The sequence below is a fragment of the Nuphar pumila genome, chromosome 1, assembly GCF_984573655.1.
Source record: "Nuphar pumila chromosome 1, dmNupPumi1.hap1.1, whole genome shotgun sequence".
In the NCBI taxonomy this organism is placed as follows: domain Eukaryota; kingdom Viridiplantae; phylum Streptophyta; class Magnoliopsida; order Nymphaeales; family Nymphaeaceae; genus Nuphar; species Nuphar pumila.
This window is the reverse complement of record NC_143249.1, coordinates 30,830,249-30,854,278: the sequence shown is the minus strand read 5'-3', so window position 1 is coordinate 30,854,278 and position 24,030 is coordinate 30,830,249. Positions and strand designations below refer to the sequence as shown.

Below are 24,030 nucleotides of genomic sequence, written 5' to 3'. Positions count from 1 at the left end.
GACAATCTAAAGGCTGGTTAGCTGAAGATCATGCCACTGGAGTAACTGAAAGCAAGTTGGCCAGATGAGATGGTATCTCATCCAAAGGATGGATAGAGCCAGGTTTTTTGTTTTGGCTGCTCAGAATAGCAGAAGCCATCAACCATCTTATAGTGCATCACTTAATCATTGCACCATACCAGGGTACAGCAAGAGGCATTAATGCTTATTTGTTACATTGAAATTTTAGTTCTTCTGAAGCATCATTTCACTGCCAAGCCTTCTACTTGTTCAGAATATACTTTCAACGTTTTGAGCAGACTGTATTGCTTTTTTTATGATTCATTTTGTATGATAAGACAGTGATCATAGGTTGACATAAACTACAGAGTTCAGATATGATCATTTTCCGGGTTCTATACAAGCATGCAAACGCATCGTTATGCTGGAAACCACCAAGAGGAAGCAATGATTACTGCAATTAGTTCTTCAGATGCATAATTTCACACCAAGCTTCCCACTAGTTGAGAAGTTACTTTAAAGGTTCTTAGGAGATTGTACTGCTTATTTTATGATGCAGTTTATAAAGACAAAGAAAGAGAGAGAAAAGGTAGATATAAACTACATGAAATAAAATCTCATAGGGAGAAAACTTTAAAGAAACTTCAAAAGATCAGTGAAGCAAATGATTTTCTTCATGATAATGGAACGTACTAGATGAACCAGATTGCTATATTGTATGCATTTTGAGTGTCAATGTATAGGCTTAGTCATCTAGTAGCTTATTACACTACATGGTATCACAGTCTTCTCAATTTTCATGCACGATCATATCCTAAAAACAATAACAAATATTTCATCAATGTGTTGGAAGTTTTTCTACAGGCAGCCAGAAGCAGTTTCCTATAAAAACGATCAAAGAACCTTCAATCACAAACAATAAGTCCACCAATGAAGTGGATAAGTAAACAAGTGTTTTCTAACGAACACACTCACAAATCCCACAAAGGGAATACACACTAGAAGGCACAATATAAAAATAATATTTTATTTAATATCACAAGTAGGCAAGAAGCATACTTTTACAAAAAAGAGAACCCCTATTTATATACACAAGAGAGAGAGAAAGGGAGCTAGAAGAAGAGATAGAGAGAGGGCAAAGAAAAGAGAGGGAGAACCTCTCTGGCGGCTAGATTTTTAACCATTTGACCTAGTCTAATGGCTAGAAATCTAGCCATTGGATCAAGTCAACTATGGTTGACTTGGTCTAATATAATATATATAATATATATAATAATATATATAAATACATATATTTGTATATACATGTACATGTTAAAATGTATCTCCAAAATCTGTGTTGTAAGTATAAATATATATACTTATATACATAGAGATACGTATACATATAATTATTATATGTATATGTATCTCCATATATATAAATATATATATTTATATACCTTTTTTATTTTTTCTTTATTTTACCCTAAAAGGGTATTATTGTAATTTCCTATTTTGCGCATACTCCATTTTGGAATATGCTGTAATTTTTCCTTTATTTTTTGCATTTCCTTTTTTTCTTTATTTTTGTTTTATTCTTTTCATAAAAAGGTGCATTGGGGGTCCCCCAATAGAGCCGTTGGGGGCCCCCCAACGACTCCTTTGGGAGCCCCCCTTTGCACCTTCCTTCTCTTGTATAAATAGGGGTGTTTCCCCCTTGTTTTTTCGAAGCTTGAGAGTCTCAAGCATTTGCTTCCATTTTATGAAATACATGCATTATTGCATGTTTATTATTTATACGCTTTTTGCGTATTTTGTTCAAGTGTTGTGAGAGTGCTTTCGTGCACTTCTTTTATAAAGTATTTATGCTTGTACGTGTATTGTCTCTTCGTAGACAATTTCACATGGTATCAGAGCTCGGTAGGTGATTGAAGATCGTGGGATTCTCCTTTTTTTCGAGTGCCTCGAAAACCGCGCCTTCGGATCTTTAGAGATTGAAGTGGTGGATCTTGCTTCTAGAAGGATCTTGTGCAAGCTAGAAGTTGAAACATTGTGTTGGTACGCCCTTTTTTCTCCTTCTCTTTACGCTTTAATGGGTGAGAAAGAGTCTCACTTTGCCCTTGGCTTCAAGTTGAATGGGTCCAACTATCATATTTGGGCCAGGAACATGGAGGCTCACATAAAAGGAAAATGATTGTGGGGTTATGTGCAAGGCACAATTCCGGAACCGGAACCCAAAATAACCGTAATTGACGGAAGTGAAATCAAGATTCTTGAGGGAGAGGAAAGGATCAAAGCTCTTGAAGAATACTCCAAGAAGCACGACGAATGGGAAATGAAGAACTTTAAGATTCTTTTTTGGTTCTTCGCATCCGTCGAAACAAAGATTAATGCCAACATTATCAAGTTCAAAAAAGCATCGGAAGCTTGGCATTATCTCGAGAAAATGTATACATCAAGAGATCTATCTCATAAGTATTACCTTCAAAAGAAGGCCCTCTCCCTTACTCAAGGTGAAATGTCTATTAGGGAATATTTTGCCGACCTTTCGTCTATTTGGGATGAGCTCTTTATGCTTGAACCAAAATGGAGTGGAGAGGCAATTGAACTCCGCCACAAGCAACTTGAAGAAGATCGGTTCTTCAATTTTTTGAATGGGTTAAGACCGAAATTTGAGCAAATAAGGTCATCACATCTATCCTCATTTACTCCTCCCTCTCTTGAAGATGTTCTCACCAAATTAAGTGGTGAGGAGACTCGTATGAATTTATGTAAACAAGGATCAAATGTTCTTGTGGTTCCTTGTAATCATGAAGAAAACAATGAGGTCAATGCCGTATCAAGACCCGGAAATAATGTAAAGACCTATCGTCCTCCTCATTTTAAATTCCAAAATCAAGGAGGAGATGGTGGACAAAGAGGAAAGAGGGACTATAGCAAGACTATTTGTCATTTTTGTAAAGAACCGGGGCATATCAAGCCCATATGTCCCAAATGGAAGAAGCTTCTCGCTATGGCCACCACCGGTGTACCACAAAAGGAAGAGGCATCATCAAGTGGGTCACTCTCGTTGAATCAAATAGTGGAAGCCCTTCAACCTCTTCTCAAGGGAGCTACATCCGGTGCCGCCGTGTCTACTTCTTCCATTCCAGATAAAGTCTCTTGGCTTTTGGACTCAGGTGCATTTTTTCATATGTCCCCAAACATGTTTTCACTTTCCGATTATTCAAAAAATGTTTTTCCATCCTTTGTTTCCACTGCAGATGGAACCTCTCTTGAAATTAAAGGAATAGGTAATTTTGAAACTCAAGATTTTTTTATTCCAAAAATTAGATTTATACCTAAACTTAACTTAAACCTTCTCTCTGTTTCTCAACTCTCGGACCATGGATGCGATATTAAATTTTCATGTGACAAATGTTTAATACAGGATCGCCGGTCCGGGAAATTGATTGGGGAAGGCTTTAGAAAAGGAGACTTATACTATATGGAATCTCTTCAAGTTCCAAAATTTTTTTGTAATGTTGCCCGGAACAAAGATATAAACATGTGGCACAAAAGACTTGGTCACCCTAATATCACCAAGTTATCTTATTTACATTTTGCAAAGGATCTATGTAAAAGTTCATTTTCCTGTAATGATTGTATTCTCGGAAAAATGCAAAGTTTACCTTTTGAGCAAATAACTATGTTCTCATCTAAACCTTCGAAATTGTTCATTCCGATGTTTGAGGACCCGCACTTGTTGTTTCAAAAGGAGGCTTTTCTTACTATGTTATTTTTTTGGATGATTTCTCCAGGTATTCATGGATCTATTTCCTTAAGTACAAACATGAAGTTTTTACATGTTTTAAAACCTTTCACTCAATGATCAAGAATCAATTCAATAGTAATATAAAGATTTTTAGAAGTGATTCTGGAGGAGAATATCTCTCCAACCAATTTAAAATATATCTTGAGGATCACGGAATTATTCACCAAAGGTCTTGTCCTAAAAGCCCTCAACAGAATGGGTTGGCCGAAAGAAAACATAGGCACATCATTGAGACCACTAGGACCCTGCTTATTTCCCAAAACATTCCTAAAAATTTTTGGGCTGAAGCAGCTCTCGCTTCTATTTATCTGATAAATCGCTTACCATCTAGGATATTAGGAAAAATATCCCCTTTTGAGATCTTATATAAGCTTGAACCTGATTATAATAGGTTACGTGTTTTTGGGTGTAAATGTTTTATACTTACGGATAAAAATGACAAACTCTCTCCCAAAGCTATCCCCTACGCCTTTCTTGGGTATTCCGAAACTCAAAAAGGTTTTCGTTGCTATGATCTTCGAGATGATAAATTATGTCTCTAGAAATGTAACGTTTTTAGAAAATGAAAGTGGATTTGAAAAAAATGTTTCTCAACAAGAAAATTTTGATTACTCATTCTTTTTTTATTTATTGGCTAGTAATGATGATATATCTAGTGATGATGATATATTATCAAACCATGATGAGGAAAATGATGGTGAAGTTGAAGAACATAATCCTCTCAATGATCAAGAAAACAGGATTTCAAGCGATTCGATAACCTACTCACGTAGAAACCAAGACACCTTTAGAAGTGTCATTGACCAATATAGTGAGCTTGTTCCTACTCTCGATCACCGAAGATCTGAGAGGAATAGGAGACCGCCAACTCGTTTTGTCTCTTTTGATTCTTTTTCACCCCGGTATAGGGCTTGTCTTAGTGCCATTCACTCTTATTTTGAGCCAAGGAATTTTGAAGAAGCTAAAAAATGTATAGAATGGCAAGAAGCCATGCAAAATGAACTTAATGCTCTAAAAAGCGCTGAAACTTGGGATTTCCAAACTCTACCCATAGGAAAGAAAACTATAGGTTGTTGATGGGTTTTTAAGGTTAAAACTAAAAGCGACGAATCCCTGAAAAGGTATAAAGCTCGCTTAGTTGCAAAAGGGTATGGGCAAGAGTATGAAATTGATTATGAAGAAACTTTTGCTCCTGTAGCGCGAATGGTTACAGTTAGATGTCTTATTACTATTGCATCTATTAAAAATTGGAACATTTTTCAAATGGATGTGAAAAATGTTTTTTTAAATGGTGATCTTAACGAAGAAGTGTATATGGATGCTCCACCAGGCATGAAAATTCCTAAAGATAAAGTTCTTCGTCTTCGAAAGGCCCTCTATGGTTTGAAACAGGCTCCCAAAGCCTGGTATAACAGATTTACCAGTGTAATGCTGGAAAATGGTTTCTCCTCATGTTATACTGACACTGCTCTATTTACTAGAAAATCTAATGCAGGGATTGTAATATTATTACTCTATGTTGATGACATGTTAATTACAGGTGATGATGTTCAAGGAGTCAAGGGTATTAAGTCCGTCTTGACTTCAAAATTTGAGATGTCAGACTTGGGTTTTCTGACATATTTTCTTGGAATTGAGGTTGCCTATTCACAACGTGGTTATTTTCTATCTCAGTCTAAACTTGCTTGTGAGATTATTGACAGATCCGGGATTTCTGATGACAAAGTATGTGAAACTCCTGAAGTTGTGGGAGCAAAAATGAAGATTGACGATGGTGTTCCCTTAACCGATCCTACCCCTTACAAGCAGTTGGTAGGTTTTTTAATGTATCTTAGTATTACTCGACCTGATTTGTCACATGCTATACACATCGCCAGTCAATTTCAGCACGCTCCCACAACCGTTCATATGAGTGTTGTCCTTCACATCATTAGATACTTGAAGGGCACAGTAAATAAGGGAGTATTTCTATCTTCTTCTTCTGATTTAAAATTACTTGCTTATACTGACTCAGATTGGGGAGGTGACCCTAGTAACCGTCACTCCACCACTGGTTTTTGTGTTTTCTTAGGTGAATCTTTGATTTCATGGCGATGTAAAAAGCAACAGAAGGTCTCTCTGTCATCCACTGAAACTGAATACAGAGCCATGGCATCCACCACCATGAAAATTGTATGGATTCGACGCCTTTTTGAAGATATGAGAATATTTATCAGAGAACCAACAAAGTTGTGCTGTGACAATAAAAGTGCAATCTATATTGCCAAGAATCACACCTTTCACGAGCGAACAAAGCATATAGAAATGGACTGCCATTATGTCCGAGAAGAATACTTGAAGAAGGTCATTGATCTACCTTACGTGACGTCTGAGTATCAACTTGCAGACTTCTTCACAAAAGCACTATGTTCGCCCAGATTTCATTTCCTTCTTGACAAACTTGCGGTTATCGCACCGTAAGTTTGAGGGGGGGTGTTAAAATGTATCTCCAAAATCTGTGTTGTAAGTATAAATATATATACTTATATACATAGAGATACGTATACATATAATTATTATATGTATACGTATCTCCATATATATAAATATATATATTTATATACCTTTTTTATTTTTTCTTTATTTTACCCTAAAAGGGTGTTATTGTAATTTCCTATTTTGCGCATACTCCATTTTGGAATATGCTGTAATTTTTCCTTTATTTTTTGCATTTCCTTTTTTTTCTTTATTTTTGTTTTATTCTTTTCATAAAAAGGTGCATTGGGGGCCCCCAATAGAGTCGTTGGGGGGGCCCTAACGGTCACAAATGTGACCGTTGGAGGCTCCCCAACGACTCCTTTGGGAGCCCCCCTTTGCACCTTCCTTCTCTTGTATAAATAGGGGTGTTTCCCCCTTGTTTTTTCTAAGCTTGAGAGTCTCAAGCATTTGCTTCCATTTTATGAAATACATGCATTATTGCATGTTTATTATTTATACGTTTTTTGCGTATTTTGTTCAAGTGTTGTGAGAGTGCTTTCGTGCACTTCTTTTATAAAGTATTTATGCTTGTATGCGTATTGTCTCTTCGTAGACAATTTCACAGTACATACACGTAAAATATATTATATATAAAAATATATATACAGTTTTATGTATATATATATAATTTAACATTCTCCCTCAAACTTATGGTACGATGATCGAAGGTTTGCCTAAGAGGAAATCAAACCTAAGAGCAAAGAGAAGTTTGGTAAAAAAGTCTGTCAGCTATAAAAATATATATACAGTTTTATGTATATATATATATATATATATGTAATATATGTACAATTTAACACTCCCCCTCAAACTTACGGTACGATGACCGAAAGTTTGCCTAAGAGAAAATGAAACCTAGGAGCAGAGAAAGATTTGGTAAAAAAGTTTGTCAGGTAGTACTCAGATGTGACATAGGTCAGATCAATGATTCCTTAAAGATATTCCTCTCGAACATAGTGACAGCCCATCTCGATGTAGTTGTAGTCAGCCACACTGCCTACATTGTAGTTGTAGTCATGAATCAGTACTCAGCTTCAGTTGAAGAGAGAGAGAGAGACATGTTGCTTTTTGCACCTCTACGAGATTAATGATTCACCTAAGAAAACACAAAAACCCGTGGTTGAGTCTCTTATTAGGATCATCTCCCCAATCCGCATCAGTATGTGCAAGTAAATCTAGTGCAGGCGAGTAAGACATAAACAACAACAACAACAAACAACAACAACTACGCCTTCATCCCAAAACAATTGGGGTCAGCGATATGAACCAAAAAAGAAATTCATTTTGGGTCTTCCACATGAATCCTTTTCCTCCAATCATTTCTATCCAACGCCATGTCCTCGGTGAGGTTCAAAGCATTCATATCCTTTCCTATCATCTCCATCCAAGTCTTCCTAGACCTACCCCGACCTCTTTTAACTAATATATTTTCCCATTTCTCCAACCTTCTAACTGGAGCATCATTAGGCCTTCGCCGAATATGTCCAAACCACCGTAAACGATTCTCTCGCATCTTATTTTCAATGGGTGCAACACCTACCTTCTTACGTATCTCTTCGTTCCGAATCTTATCTTTTATTGTATTTCCACACATCCATCTAAGCATCCGCATCTCAGCTACACTCATTTTTTGAATATGATGTTTCTTGGCAGCCCAACATTCCGTACCATATAGTAAAGCGGGTCTAATAGTCGTCCTATAAAACTTTCCCTTCAACCGCAATGGCATTCTACGATCGCACAGCAGTCCAGTAGCACTTTTCCATTTCATCCACCCAACCTTTATCCTATGATTTACATCTCCATCAATTTCTCCATACTTTTGAATGATGGATCCCAAATATTTGAAATAATCATTCACCGGTATATCTTGCTCACCAAGCTTCACTACACTCCCATCACTACTTCGTTGCTTACTAAACCGACATTCCATATATTCAGTCTTACTCTTACTCAACTTAAAACCTTTAGCTTCCAATGTCTGTCTCCATAATTCTAACTTAGCATTAACCCCAGCTCTAGACTCATCAATCAAAACAATATCATCAGCAAACAACATACACCACGGTACATTTTCTTGAATTGATCTCGTAAGCTCATCCATCACTATCGCAAATAGGAAAGGGCTTAAAGCAGATCCTTGATGTAACCCAACCGTTATCGGGAAATTGGTTGTCACCCCTCCACAAGTGCGGACATTGGTTACTACTCCTTCATACATATCTTTAATTATACTAATGTACTTGAGAGAAACACCTTTCTTCATCATTGTCCACCAGAGAACGTCCCTAGGTACTCTATCGTATGCCTTCTCTAAATCAATAAAAACCATATGCAAATCTTTGTTCCTCTCTCTATATCTTTCAATAAGTTGTCTAAGAAGATGTATAGCTTCCATAGTTGATCTTCCAGGCATAAAACCAAATTGATTCTCCGATATCATGACAACCTTCCTCAACCTAGACTCAATCACCCTCTCCCAAAGTTTCATAGTATGACTCATGAGTTTTATACCACGATAGTTTGTGCAATCTTGTATATCACCCTTATTCTTATATAAAGGCACCAAAGTACTCTTCCTCCACTCATTAGGCATCTTATTTGTTCTCCAAATCAAGTTAAAAAGATTTGTCAACCATTCTAAACCTTTCTCTCCCAAGCATTTCCAAGCCTCGATAGGTATACCATCTGGGCCAACTGCCCTTCTTGATTTCATTTTCTTCAAAGCCTCTGCAATTTCTTTCTTTTGAACATAAACAAGCTTCTAGAAATTGAATGTTTTAGATATCTAATAATACGCAAAACAACTCCCATGTGAACAGATGCGAGAGTATGCTGAATTTGACTAGTTGCGTGTACAACGTGTGCTATATCAGATCTAGTAATTATTAAGTAAGAAAGTGCTATGATAAGTTATCGATAAAGAGTTGGATCATTCAGAGGCACTTCGTTATCAATTTTCATTTTGACATTTGTTACTGCAAGAGTGTCAACCTTTTTGTCATCCGATATACCAGACCTGAGAAAAATATCGAAAGCAAACTTAGACTGAGATAATAAATACCCTCTAGGGGAATACACAACCTCTATTCCTACAAAGTATCTTAAAGAAAACAAATCAGTCATTTCAAAACTAGTTTTAAGAATATTTTTAATATTTTGAACTCCTTATTTATTTCCTCCACTGATTATCATATTATCAACATAATTGTTAAATTTATCATACCAAGCATTGAGAGCTTGTTTTAAGCCATACAATGCCTTTTGTAAACGAAGAGCCTTCCCTTGAAGTATTCTCATACCTAGGGGTGACTTCATGTATATTTCTACTATAAAATTGTCATTTAAAGAGGCATTTTTAATATTTATTTGATATATAGACCAATTTTTAATTGAAGCAACTGCAATGAGGGTTCTAATTGTGGTCATGCGAGTAATAGGTGAAAAGGTTTCTTCATAATCTATGCTATATTCTTATGTGTATCCTTTGGCGACTAGCCTAGCTTTGTATCTCTCAAGGGTCCCATCACTCTTGGTTTTTATTTTGTATACTCATCTGCAACCTATGGGTTTCTTTCCTTGTAGAAGATTTTGAATAGACTAAGTACGAGCATTTTTTAATGCATCTAGTTCTACTCTCATGGCATTAACCCATTCAGAGTGATCTTTGGCATATGCACGAGATGAGTGTTCTATATATGAATGTATTAGGGCTATGCATGTTTGTTACTTGAAATAAAAAGTCATAGGATACAAATTTTGAAGGAGGTTGTGAAACTCTAGATAATTTCCTAGTTTACCGTTCTTCACTCAAGTTAAAAAAAAATTCAAGTGCACAGTGGTTTTTATGTCCTCGTCTAGAATATTGTATACACATTTGATCATCATGAGATTTTTCATCTTGATTCAATAACATTTTCAAAATCATATTCACAATCACAATCATCAACATCTTGGTTGGAACCAAGATAAAATAAAAACAAGAAATCAATTACATACTTAGCTTGCTCTTTATCAAAGTTTTTTTTTTCAAAAAAGTTACATTTATGGAAATATACAATTTTTAATTCTTAGGATCATAACAATGATATCGCTTTTGGTTATCAGCATAACAAAAAAAGACACAAGGAATAGCTCTAGGAGAAAATTTATCATTTTTGTTGATTAATACAAAACATTTACAACCAAATACTCGCAATCTAGCATAGTCAGGAGAGAGTTTAACAAGGTTTTCAATAGGTGAAATATTTTGTAAAGAAGAGAATGATATTTTGTTCATAAGATAAACAGAGGTTAAGACAACTTCTGTCCAAAAAAATCTTCGGCACATAACTAGCTAAAAGTAAGGTCCTTGAAGTTTCAATGATGTGCCTATGTTTTCTTTCAGCTAAGTCATTTTGTTGTGGTGTGTGAGAACAAGATCTTTGTTATGTAATGTCATGTAGATTAAGATAGTTTTTAAATTCATTTGAAACAAATTCTCCCTCTGAATCAGACCATAATATAGAGATTTCATTTTCGAACCTATTTTTAACTAAATTATGAAAGTTTTGAAAATGAAAAAAGACTTCAAATTTATGCTTAAGGAAGTATGTCTAGTAAAATCATCCATAAATATAACATAATATGCATATCCACCTTTAGATAAAAGTTAAAACAGATGTTAGACCCCAAACATCCGAATGTACAAGCTCAAGTGGTCTAGATGAAACAAAAGTTCTATCATTAAATGATAACCTCTTCATTTTTCAAAGAACACAATCTTCGTAAGAGAAATCATTAAGATTAAAAAAAAATCAAATTTGTAAAATATTGGATTTTAGATACACTTGGATGTCCTAATCTTTTATGCCATATATTTAAATCTAATTTTTGGATATTATAATAAAAAACATCTTTGAGTATCTCCAAAAAATTCATATAGTAGAGAGGACCTTCTGTGAAGAGCTTAACATCCAATCAAGTTTCCAACTAACTTGATACTTCAAACATTCATAAGCATATGCTAGCACAAAGTAGCTTTCACGTATTCACACCACAAACGTGAGAAAAGTGCTTCAAATGCACTGTTTTATTAATGAACATAAGGGAGTAAAAACCCTTTTAAAAGACTACTTTTACAATGGGCTGAAGCCCTTATTTATAGAGGTAAACCAAAGAGAAAGAGATGTTGGGATTGTACCCAACGACTCTAATTAGAGTCACTGGGTACAACCCAATGACTCTTATAGTTAAGGCAAACTGTGTTAGCTGTACACAGTCTGTCATTAGCAGACTGTGTCAGCTGCACAGTCTGTCATTAATTGACAGAAATAAAAAGAACAAAAAAAAAAGTAAAAACTACAGAAAAAAAAAGATTACAAATATATATGTATATACTTATACATATACATACTCTTATATTAAGAAAAATATATAAATGTATACATATATATATATATATATATACTTATACATATACATACTCTTATATTAAGAAGAGTATATAAATGTATACATATATATATACTTATACATATACATACTCTTATATTAAGAAGAGTACATAAATGTATACATATATATATATATATGCATGTATTCAAGTATATACATATATGTATTATTTTTTAACACTCTCCCTCAAACTTATAGTGAAGTCACCGAAAGTTTGTCAAGTAAAAAGTTGAATCTTGGTGAACAAGGTGCCATGGTGAAGAAATTCGCAAGTTGATATTCTGATGTTATATAAGGAAGATCAATAGTATTCTTTAAATATTCTTCACAAATAAAATGGCAATCCATCTCTATATGCTTAGTTCTTTCATGGAATGTATGATTTCGAGCAATGTATATGGAGCTCTTGTTATCACAGCATAATCTTGTAGGATTCTGAAGGTGAATTCTCATATCTAAAATTAGTTGTTTGAGCCACACAATTTCCATGGTAGTAGTTGTCATTGCTCTATATTCCGCTTCTATAGATGATAGTGACACCTTTTGTTGTTTCTTGCATCTCCATAAAATCAATGATTCACCTAGAAACACACAAAAACCAGTTGTTGAGCGCCTATTATTTGGACCTCCTCCCCAATCAGCATCAGAGTATGCAATAAGATCTAAGAAGGAAAAAGAAGATAGAAAAACTCCATTATTTATTGTACTTCTGACATATTTAATGATTCTCATGACTGCACTCATATGAGCTGATGTTAGAGCATGTTGAAATTGGCTGGCTATATGTACAACATGAGCTATGTCAGGTCTTATAATACTTAGATACATAAAAGATCCCACGAGCTGTCTGAAGGGGGTTGGGTTGTCCAAGGAAACTCCATCATTGACTCGTATCTTCATTCCAACAATCTCTGGGGTGTCAACAACTTTATCATCTGATAGTCCTGACCTATTAATAATATCTGAAACAAACTTTGTTTGTGACAATATGTATCCTGTGTTAGAGTATGATACTTTTATACCAAGAAAGTATGTTAGAAACCCAAGATCTGTCATTTCAAAGGAATTTTTCAAAAACTGTTTTACTTTTTTTATTCCTTCTTTGTCACTACCTGTAATCAACATATCATCAACATACAAAAGTAAAATTATAATACCTGCAGAAGAATTCATAATAAATAAAATTGTATCAGTATGGCATAGTTTAAAACCAAATCTTGTAATAACATTGTTAAAAGTATCAAACCAAGCTTTAGGTGCTTATTTGAGGCCATACAATGCCTTTTTTAATTTAAGCATTTCACCTGAAGGGATTATCAATCCCGGTCGAACATCCATGTATACTTCCTCATTAAGATTCTCATTAAAAAAAACGTTTTTAACATCCATTTGAAATATATTCCAATTTTTAATAGTTGAAATAGCTACAAGCATCCGAACTGTGGTCATCCTGGCAACAAGAGCAAAAGTTTCTTCATAATCAATTCTGTATTCTTGAGAATATCCTTTGGCAACTAGCCTGGCTTTATGTCTTTCCAAGGATCCATCACTTTTGGTTTTTACCTTAAAAACCCATCTACAACCTATGGTCTTCTTTTCGATGGGTAAATTTAGAATTTCCCAAGTATTAGCTTCTTTAAGAACATCTAATTCTATATGAATAGCTTTTATCCACTCGGGTAAATTTTTGACTTCATTGCAACATGAGGGTTCAAAGTAAGAATGAATAGCTATAAGACAAGCTCTATGTTTAGGGGAGAATGAGTCATAAGACACAAATTTATTTGGGATCCTTGATGTTCGTTCAGATCTACGAATAGTCGCTTGTTCTGACGGTATTTCTAATGTTTCATGATTACTTTGATTTCCATCTTCATTGGTTGCATTTCGATTCCTTCTAGTGTATATTATTGGTTCAACCGTTGTTATATTCTTAATAGGAGGTTCTACATAAATATTTTCATCATTAGACAGCAGTTTAAACAAGAATGAGTAATCAAAATTTATGTCTTGCGACATGTTTTCTTCAAATCCACTTTCATTTTCAACAAAATTAGCATTCCTTGAGACAAGAAGTTTATCATTTTTAATATCATAACATTTAAATCCTTTTTGTGTTTCAGAATAACCAATAAATGCACAGGGAATAGCCTTAGAGGACAGTTTATCTCCTTTATCATTTAAAACATAACACTTGCAACCAAAGATTCTCAGTCTTTGATAGTCAGGTTCATATTTAAATAATTTTTCAAAGGGAATTTCATTGGACATTGTTTTTGAAGGCATCCTATTTATAAGATATACTAAAGTTAACGCACCTTTGGCCCAAAGATTTTTTGAAACATTTTTAGCAATAAGGAGAGTCCTTGTAGGTTTCATAATGTGTCTGTGTTTTCTTTTTGAAATTCCGTTTTGTTGTGGAGTTCTAGGACACGATCTTTGTTATAGAATTCCTTCATTTTCTAAAAATTGTTTAAATTCATTTGACAAATATTTTCCTCCAGAGTCAGTTCGGAGGATTTTGAGTTTACTTTCAAATTGATTTTTAATCATGTTATGAAATGTTTTAAAGATTGTGAATACATCGGATTCAAATTTAAGAAAGTAAATCCAACAATATCTAGTGAAATCATCGATAAACACAACATAGTAGGAGAATCCTCCTTTAGGTGAAACGAGTGCAAGACCCCACACATCAGAATGAACTAATTCAAAAGGCATTGAAGAATTAAAAGTTCTTTGACCATAAGGCAAGGTTGTCATTTTACCAAGTAAACATTCTTTACATTCAAAATTTTCTTTACAAATATTCTTGGTAACAGGTACAAAATTTAATTTCTTTATATTTGGATGCCCAAGTCTATGATGCAAAGTCTGTATATCTTTTGTTTGGGCAATGTTACAAAATGATTCCTTTGGAATACAAAGGAAATTCATGAGATCTCCTTGCATAGAACCTTCTCCAATCAATTTCCCGGACTAGCGATCCTGCACCCAACATTTATTTGATGAGAAAATGACATCACATCCATGATCTGAGATTTGCGAAACTGAAAGTAGGTTAAGATGAAGTTTAGGCATAAATATTATTTTTGGAATATAAAATTTGCTATGTTTTGACAAATCATTTTTAAAAGTTCTAATACCTTCTATTTCTAAGGCAGTACCATTAACAGTGAAAACAAAGGATGTTTTTGAATTAGATTGACATTCAGATAATATAGACTTATGTGAAGTCATATGAAAAGAAGCTCCTGAATCAAGGATCCAAGAGCACATACCAAAGATGATGCAATGGCCGCTCCTGAGGTAGATCCTTTAAACAATGGTTGCAATGCCTCCGTCAGTTGAGATAAGGATTTGGTGAGGTCCATGAGATTCAAAATCTCCTCATCTTGTTTTGATAGTGCAGCGACAACACGTTTTTCTTGAGGCCTATATTTGTATTTTGGACATTGAGGCCTAATGTGACCGAGCTCATTACAGTTATGGCAAATGATTTTTTATTCTCCTCTATTTCTATTAAAGTGAAGCGGTTTGTATGGCTTAATGTAATGTCCTGGTTTTGATGCAGCAAGAGAACAGTCCTCTTCTTGACCATTGCTAGAGGTAGCAAGAACACTAACATTTTTACTCATGTTTAGCCTAGTTTCTTCTCCACTAAGTTTAGTGAGAATCTCATGAATAGGAGGAGGTGATAAAGATGATAGCAAGGAGGCCCTTGTTTGTTCAAATTCGGGTCTCAAACCATAGAGGAAAGCAAAGAGTCTATCTTCTTCAACTTGAATTCTTCGCATTTCTATACACTTACCTTCGCATTTAGGTTCAAATTGGGCAAGTTGGGTCCAAATGGAAGAGAATTTCATAAAGTAATCTCTTAAATTTTTATCTCCTTGTTTGATATTTCTAACCTTTTCTTGGAGATAATATTTGTGAGCCATATCTTTTTCGGTAAACATACCTTTAAGATGTTCCCACGCTTCATTTGCCTTTTTGTAGCACAATAGATTTGAGGCAATTTTTGTCTCAACTCCACTTAGCATCCATGAAAGAATTTTTGTGTTTCTCATTTCCCATTCATCCAATTTTTTATAGTATTCTTCTATGGCATTGTTTCTTTCTTCAAGACTAGTCTGAACCCCATTTTCACCTAATGAAATTTTGGGAGTGGGTTCAAGAATAGTACATTTGACGAATCCCCACAAATCTTGACCATTGATGAACGTCTTCAAGTGTCCCGCCCAAATGTTATAGTTGTTTTCTTCAAGTTTGAATGGTTAAATAAAGTTGGAATTGCTTGTATTATGTGGAAAAGATTCACCCATGGTGAATTAGAGGAGAAAGAGGAATCACCACTACGAGGTAGAGTAAGCACGCTTTACGAGGTAGCCCACCAATGTAGCGTTGATCATACACCACGCTCTGATACTAACATCCAATCAAGTTTCCAACTAACTTGATACTTCAAACATTCACAAGCATATGCTAGCACAAAGTAGCATTCACGTATTCACACCACAAACGTGAGAAATGTGCTTCAAATGCAATGTTTTATTAATGAACATAAGAGAGTATAAACCCTTTTAAAAGACTACTTTTACAATGGGCTAAAGCCCTTATTTATAGAGGTAAACCAAAGAGAAAGAGACGTTGGGTCTACAACCCAACGACTCTTATAGTTTAGGCAGACTGTGTCAGTTGCACAGTCTGTCATTAATTGACAGAAATAAAAAGAACCAAAAAATAAAAAAAGTAAAAACTATAGAAAAAGAAAAAGATTACAAATACATATGTATGTACTTTAAATACATACATATATATATATATTCAAGTATATACATATATGTATTATTTTCTAACACCTTCTCTATGGCCTTGCCCAATTAGCTTCCTTGACTGGTGATCCTGCACCAAACATTTATTTGAAACATTTATTTGAAGAGAAGAAAATATTACAACCATAATCGGATATTTGAAAGATGGATAAAAGATTTAAGTTTAATTTAGGAATGTGACGAACCTTTGGAATAAAAAAACCTTTCGAGTTTAAAAGATCATTTTCAAAATTTCATATTTCTTCAATTTGAAGAGATGTACCATTGACACACTTGAGTTGTTATGGTATTTAGATAAAATATCACTGCTTGGGGTCATGTGAAAAGATGCACCAAAATCAAGAAGCCAAGAAAATTTACTAAGGTTGGAATAAGATGAAATAACAGCTCCAGTTGAAAAAGATGTTCCCTCGAAAAGTGGTTGAAGAGCTTCCACTAATTGAACCAGAGACATGCTTCCAATGGATGAATCTTGAGATGCGAAAATATCACTTGACTCTTGTGGAGAGCTGACAGAAACAACATTATTCTCATATGCCCCCTCTTAGTTTAGGACATTGGGGCCTAATGAATGTATCCTGGTTCATGACAATAATGGCAAATAGTTTTCCTTTAATCATAGGCATTGCCTTGTCTTTTATAATGAGGTGGTTTATATGCACGTATGTAGTTTTCTAGTCTAGAGATGGCCAAGACCGAGTCATCCTCACTTTTAGTTACACGCTTTCTCAATCTATTTTCCTCCATACTCAGCCCTTATATAGTATCCTCAATAGAGGGAACTTTTCCTCTATAGAGAAGAATTGACTTTGTAGATTCAAATTTTGGTCTTAAGCCACTAAGACAACAACAACAACAACTACTACGCCTTCATCCCAAAATAATTGGGGTCGGCGATATGAACCAAAAACGAAAATCATTCTGGGTCTTAAGCCGTTGAGAAATTGATAAAAATGCTCTGCATCCATTTGTTTTTGGCGAAGTTCTATATCTTCAGGACAATGTCATTTTAGTTCTAGAAGAGTCAATTCTTCTCAAAGTTTCGATAAATCGTTCCAGCATTCTCTAATACTTTTATCCCCTTGGGTCATGGTCCAAACCAGAGTTACCGGAAGTGCAGAGGGAAGCATGTTTCCCCTAAATGGGAAGCTCACTTCCCCCCTTTTTTATTTTTTTTGTATTTTTATTTTTATTTTTTCTCTTTTTTCGTTTCCCCCTGGCTTCTTAAGTCGCTTCTGAGATGATTCCTGATTCGCTTCTAAGTCATCCCATGCTTTCTGCTTTCTAAAATTTTAAAAGTACCTCACTTCCCACTTCCGCTTCCTGAATCACTTCCCGCTCTAGCTTCCTCGACTGAAAACTTTGGTCCAAACTCTATCTTGCACATTGTACACATGCGCAATATCCTTAAGAAAATACATTCTCTTAAGATAATCTCAAACCTTGTTAGCATGTTCAAATTTGGCAAGGCTATAACATTTTTTAACATCTACACTACTAATAATAAGCCAAGACATGATCTCGACATGTCCCATCCTCTATTCATTTTACTTCTTTTCATAAGTGGTTATAGCTTTGGTTTTCTCATTTTCTATCGGTGGTACCTCTTTCTTACCTTTTACTTTTGTGAGAACTAGCTTACGTTCCGGATCGGATCCATCTACTAGTCCTTGTAACCCTTTTTCCCAAATGTGCTTTATAATAGAAGCCCTTGTTAGATAGTTGAAATCATTGAGTTTCACGATGGCGACATTTTCATTGTCAGCCATTTTACAAAATTAGAGAGGTGAAGATAGAGAAAGAGAGATGAAGCAAAAGAGAATACAAGCACTCCACCAATGTGTCATGCAAGCACTTGAAAAAGATGCACGATTACAATCCACAAGCACTTGCACAATCACAATCTCACAAACACTCCACCAATGACTCAGGCAAGAGCACTTCAATGAGGATCACAAAAAGAGCCAAGCTCTAATACCATAAAAACAATCAAATAACCTTTAATCACAAACAATAATTCCACCAATAAAGTGGATAAGTAAACAAGTGTTCTCTAAGGAATACACTCACAAATCCTATAAAGAGAAAACACACAAAAAGGCACAATATAAAAAATAATATTTTATTCAATATCACAAGTGTGCAAGAAGCATACTTTTACAAAGGAGAGAACCCTTATTATATACACAAAAGGGAGATAAAAAGAGCTAGAAGAAAAAGAAGAGAGAGAGAGGATCTCTCTTCTAGCCGTTGGACCTAGTCCAATAGCTAGAAATCTAGCTGTTGGATCAAGTCAACTATGGTTGACTTGGTCCAATGTTATATATATAATATGTATATATATATATATAAATACATATATACATATACTATATGGGTAACTAGAATATGCAAACCAGTATAATATGTAAATTGGTATGCACCGAGATTTTTATAGTTTTTTTCATTTTTTTCTAAAATTTCACTGTACAAATGCGATCTGCATGCTTGGTCTTATAGAAACAAACTCTTAGATCATCCGATTACGATATATAAGAAAGATCTTTTAAAGTTTGAAAATCAATGGCTCAAAATTTTTGTAAATATTCAAGCATACAAAATCACATTTTTTAATCCGATTACGATAATCCAATAGTTGATTCCAAGCAAATGGACCATGCCAAATGCATCTGCAGGGTTAGATTTGCAAAAAACCCCATAAAAATCTCAGTTCATACTAGTTTACATATTTTGCTGGTTTACATATTTCAGCTTTTCCTATTTTATATATATATATATATATATATATAATTTAACATGTCCCCCACCCCAGTGTCAAATTTCTTGTCAGTAACCTTGCATCCACGAGAGAGCAAAAACACCAAAGCACAATTAAGAAATAGAAAACATGCAAGTGCTGAGAGATGCAAACATAGAAATGGTATATAAGAAACACCACTAAAAAACAGAAAATAGTAGCAACCATATTTAAAGAAATTAAAGAATGAACACACACCTATGCCTTCTCGGATTGACAAATTTGGTCTAATAATTTCTCCTGAATTGACCAAAAAAATGTCACCAATGTATAGATGGTTTGTTGGAACATAAACACTGTAAAGTTCCTCGTCTCCATCATCACTCTGTAAGTCCGCAAGAAGAAAATTAGAGATGATCTTATATAGATATAATTCTGTATGAGATACCGAAAAAGTGGATGTTTCTTACAGCAATGTCTTAGTAAAAAAATTAGGCAAACAAAGCAAGCATGCCCTGCATGGAAACCATATAAAACTAGATTTTGGTGTTTCATACGCTGAGGCAGTAACACAAAAAGGCATGCTATTTCAACAAATACAACAATATGAAAGTCAAAGATAATGTGCATGCATGAGTTATAATAAGTGAAACCTAACAAATATGCACTGGGGCATCACAGTTTTTACCAACTACAATGTGTATGATCTACAGATGAACAGAGTCTCCTCATCTGTTGCGACTCTGACATGAGTGTCGGTGTCACACACAGCTGTTACAGCCCAAACTTGAAATCGCCTTGCGGAATTCGATATTAAGACCGAATTCTAACTCGTATTTAGGGATCGACCTTCATATGACAATCGGAACCCAGATCTGCAGAGAATTGCGCTTCAGGTCACCGAATTCAGTGACGGAGATCAGAAAACACAATCGGCACTAACATCTACTCAAAGTAGAGCCCGATCAAGAGAGATCTAAGCTCCTCGGACAATATGAACACATCAGTAGTCTACTCAGCTAAGAGCTCTGGCAATTGATAGTGGTGGACACCAGCTAGCTCAATCAGCCAAGTATTTCCGCTACAGACCACAGCAAGCTCAACCAAGGAATGGGAGCACATTGAGCCGGACCAGATAGCAATTGGGATTGGGCTCGATCTGGAATTGGAAATTGGCAAGAGGGAGAAGACAGTAGGAAAGGAAGAACGAGAGGAGAGAAACGAGAGAGTTCGTCTAATTCATTTCAATTCATCGCATAGCCCACTCTAGTGTTTTCTTGGGCTTTTATACATCCCATTTTTTCCTTTTTGCCCATTGTCCCTTACAAAGCCATTAAACCCCAAAATACCCCAAGCTACCCTATCCAAATCCTTTACAATGCATTCATTTTTCATTCTGTCCTCACACCAACAAACCCCATTACAATTGCTTTATTTCCCTCCTTATCCCTCAGGCTACATACGTCGACCCACCCTAGTTGTCTCAATTGGGACAACTTTGGTCCTCACTCCTTAGCCTAACTCGTGTGTGGCTCAATGCAAACGGCTGATCAGTGTCTTTTTCCAGCTAGGTTGCAAGGGCAGTCCACCGCAGGTCGTATCACAAGTCTTAAAAACTAGACACTTGGACAATATATATATATATGGTGCTTCTATGGTGGTATCGTACCACGATAACTCACGGCGGTACACACTTGATTTACATAGATCTAAGCTCCAAATGCAAAATCTAACCTTTAGATCATGTTTATCATGTTTTATTTACTATTTCCATGTGTTAAAGCTGACAGAAATATGATGTTATAAACCATTTTTAAGGCACCCTTTTCATGCATTGTGAGCCATTGAATTTCAATGTCTCAGAAATATGATCTTAAGATGTATTAGACATGATAAAACCTCCAAGCATAGTAAATAAACCATGCTAAGCATATTTGTATGGTAGGATCTACCATTTGGTGACTAGATCCAATACAAACAAGAGTGTGTACCAACATATGGTATCATACAAAACAACCCTATATATATATATATATATATATATATATATATATATATATATATATATATATATATATATATATATATATATATATATATATATAAGACAGGGATGGACCTACCCCTTTTCTTGTTAGGTCCCTTTAGGACCTTCTGAAAATCGTACTTTCAAGTATTTTTTGCCCAATTTGTACCGTTAGATGTGTTTATCATTGTTTACCCAATAGAGAGCATGTATTTGATCAAGACTTTTTATGATCATGTGTATTTTGAAGAGGTAAAAAAATCAATGATTGATATTATACTAAAATTTGAAGATAAAATATTTACAAATCATTTGAAAGTGTTTCTTTCTTAGTAAATAAGCAATGATAAACACATCTAACGGTTCAGATCGAGCAAAAAATACTTGAAAGCATAGTTACCTGAAGCTTCTTAGATAGGTGGGAAGCTCGCTTCTCAGAAACTCGCTTCAAAAGCACGATACTCCACGCTTCCGAAACTTGATGAGAACCTCGATTCCCCCACGTTTCTCATATGCTTTCCACATGCTTCATTTATTCTTCTTATATGTTCTCCTACTCAACTTTTCATGCTTTTTTGTGCTTTTTCTCACTCTTCTCACTCACTTTCATGTTTTCTTTAAATTGGTAGTCATCATTTTTAGATTTTGTTAAAATTTTAATTCTTACACTAAAAAAATCATGAAATTTAATATTAGTCACTTTATTTTAGTTTTTATTTGTGTTTCATTTTGATTCTCATTCAATTCTTATATTTCTTTTTTAATATTCCTCGCTTCTCGCTTCCTATACATTTTAAAATACATCGCTTCTCGCATCTGCTTCTCGTGTCGTTTCACACTTTTGCTTCCTAGTCTGGCAACCTTGCTTGAAAGTATGATTTTTAGAGGCTTGTAACAGGACCTAACGGAAAAAGGGGTAGGACAATCCCTCATTATATATATATATATATATATATATATATATATATATATATATATATAGAGAGAGAGAGAGAGAGAGAGGCAAAACATAATACAAAAAAAGTGTGTTATATCAAATTAAAAAATAGGTATACATTTTTAGTTGATTTTGATCATTGATGATTAACATGAACATGAATATGTCCTAAGTAGGTCACTTCGAGCTTGTTTGATGTTGTGTTTCATGTGTCAGGCGGTACGCCTCAGCCACGTGGAACATCGTGTCCGCCGCGTCTCAATAACAGTTATCTATCCCCCCCCCACCCATTACAAAAAGAACATGGACAGGGGAATGTAGAATACAAGGTTGTTAATTGCGATGAGGCGAAGCGAGGCGTTGAGCCTGTTATGAAGCGAGGCGTAAGCCTTGAGGCGTTGAAGCGTAAGCTTCATGATCAAATTAATAAAATATATAATATTAATAAAATAATAAAAAATTTAGTGGGGTTTGGATTTCATGAAACCCGAATATATATAGATATAATAAATAATGGGGTTTGGATTTCATGAGACCCGAATAAGTCTCACCAAATCCAACCCAAAGACCCAAAACACTTGGATTGTGTTAGGTACCCATACCCCAAACCCAATTATTCTTCCTTTTATTTCATACTGCAGGGGAATGCCATCATTCCCCTAAGGTTTAATTTTTTTTTTTGTTTTGTTTGTTTCTTTGCTCTTCCGACGAACCAGAACCTCTGCCGGCACCTTTGCCGACGGTGTCACCCCACCCGAGTAACCCCTTCCACTTCCCTTTTTCCTCTTCCGGTGGGAACCGCCGCCCCCACCGAACTTCCTTTGCTTTTCTCGCGTGAACGAGGTGTCCAGACGGCCACCCACGGTGGCCCAACGCCGCCGACCCTCTTCCCACTTTCTTCGGCTAGTTGAAACTACTCGAGGACTGAGGCATCGCCGCCCGGACTCCCCATTTTCACGGATCAGCTGTGAGACGGGGATTACCTTCGCCCCCGCCATCCACTGCCAATCCACGGAAAGGGTAGGGTCACCTCTGCCCCCACCTACCGTGCCTCATGGGAAGGGAGGGTCTGCCCAGAGATTTAGGGCGGTCAAGACAACTACTAAATCTCGTGAACGCTTTTGAACCTTCAGGTGCTCGCTCTCTCGCACAACAACCTCTCCAGTGTGCTCCCGTCCTCGCTTTTCTTCAATGCCTCCGGCTCCTCACCGCCACTGCTCAGAATCCTGCATTTTGGGTTTAACAAGCTCACCGGCATCGCTCCGCCAGAAAACAATGCAGCCGGCGGGGTCGCAAGCTCGCTGCAAGTCCTCGACCTTCAGAGCAACATCATCGATGGCGAGGTTTCCTTCTGACGGGTGAACATGATGTGTACGCCTTAGATCTGAAGCGTGCTTCGATGCGAGGCGTACGCTTCACCCATGTGAAGCGTGCGCTTCGAGACTCAAATGCCTCACTACAGCGCTTCAGTACTTTTTGCTTAGGCTTCGCCTCTGAGGCGTACGCCTCTCACAACACTGGTAGAATATATAAAAAAAATCTAACCCTCACTCACTCCCGACCCCAACGAGCAACGTCTCTGATGACCCTCTTTTCGGCTAGCAACGTCTCTGGCGAGCCTTTCCCGATGAGGTTGTCTCCGACGCATCTCTCTCCAATGACACTCTTTCCAGCATGTATTTCTCTCTCTCTCTCTCTCTCTCTCTCTCTCTCTCTGTTGTAGGATTAGGGTGGTCTCCCTTCCTC

At 35.8% G+C, this 24,030-nt stretch overlaps 1 protein-coding gene across 1 annotated transcript in view; it reads right to left on the bottom strand.

Annotated features, from left to right (window-relative positions):
- The window catches only part of LOC149848575 (protein LIKE COV 2-like), a 65,693-nt gene that overhangs the window by 1,004 nt on the left and 40,659 nt on the right, over nt 1–24,030 (bottom strand). Inside the window, exon 6 of the mRNA XM_089996191.1 lies at nt 19,580–19,706. Coding sequence (XP_089852317.1) covers nt 19,580–19,706 — 127 coding nt within the window. The remainder of the gene's footprint in view (nt 1–19,579; nt 19,707–24,030) is intronic.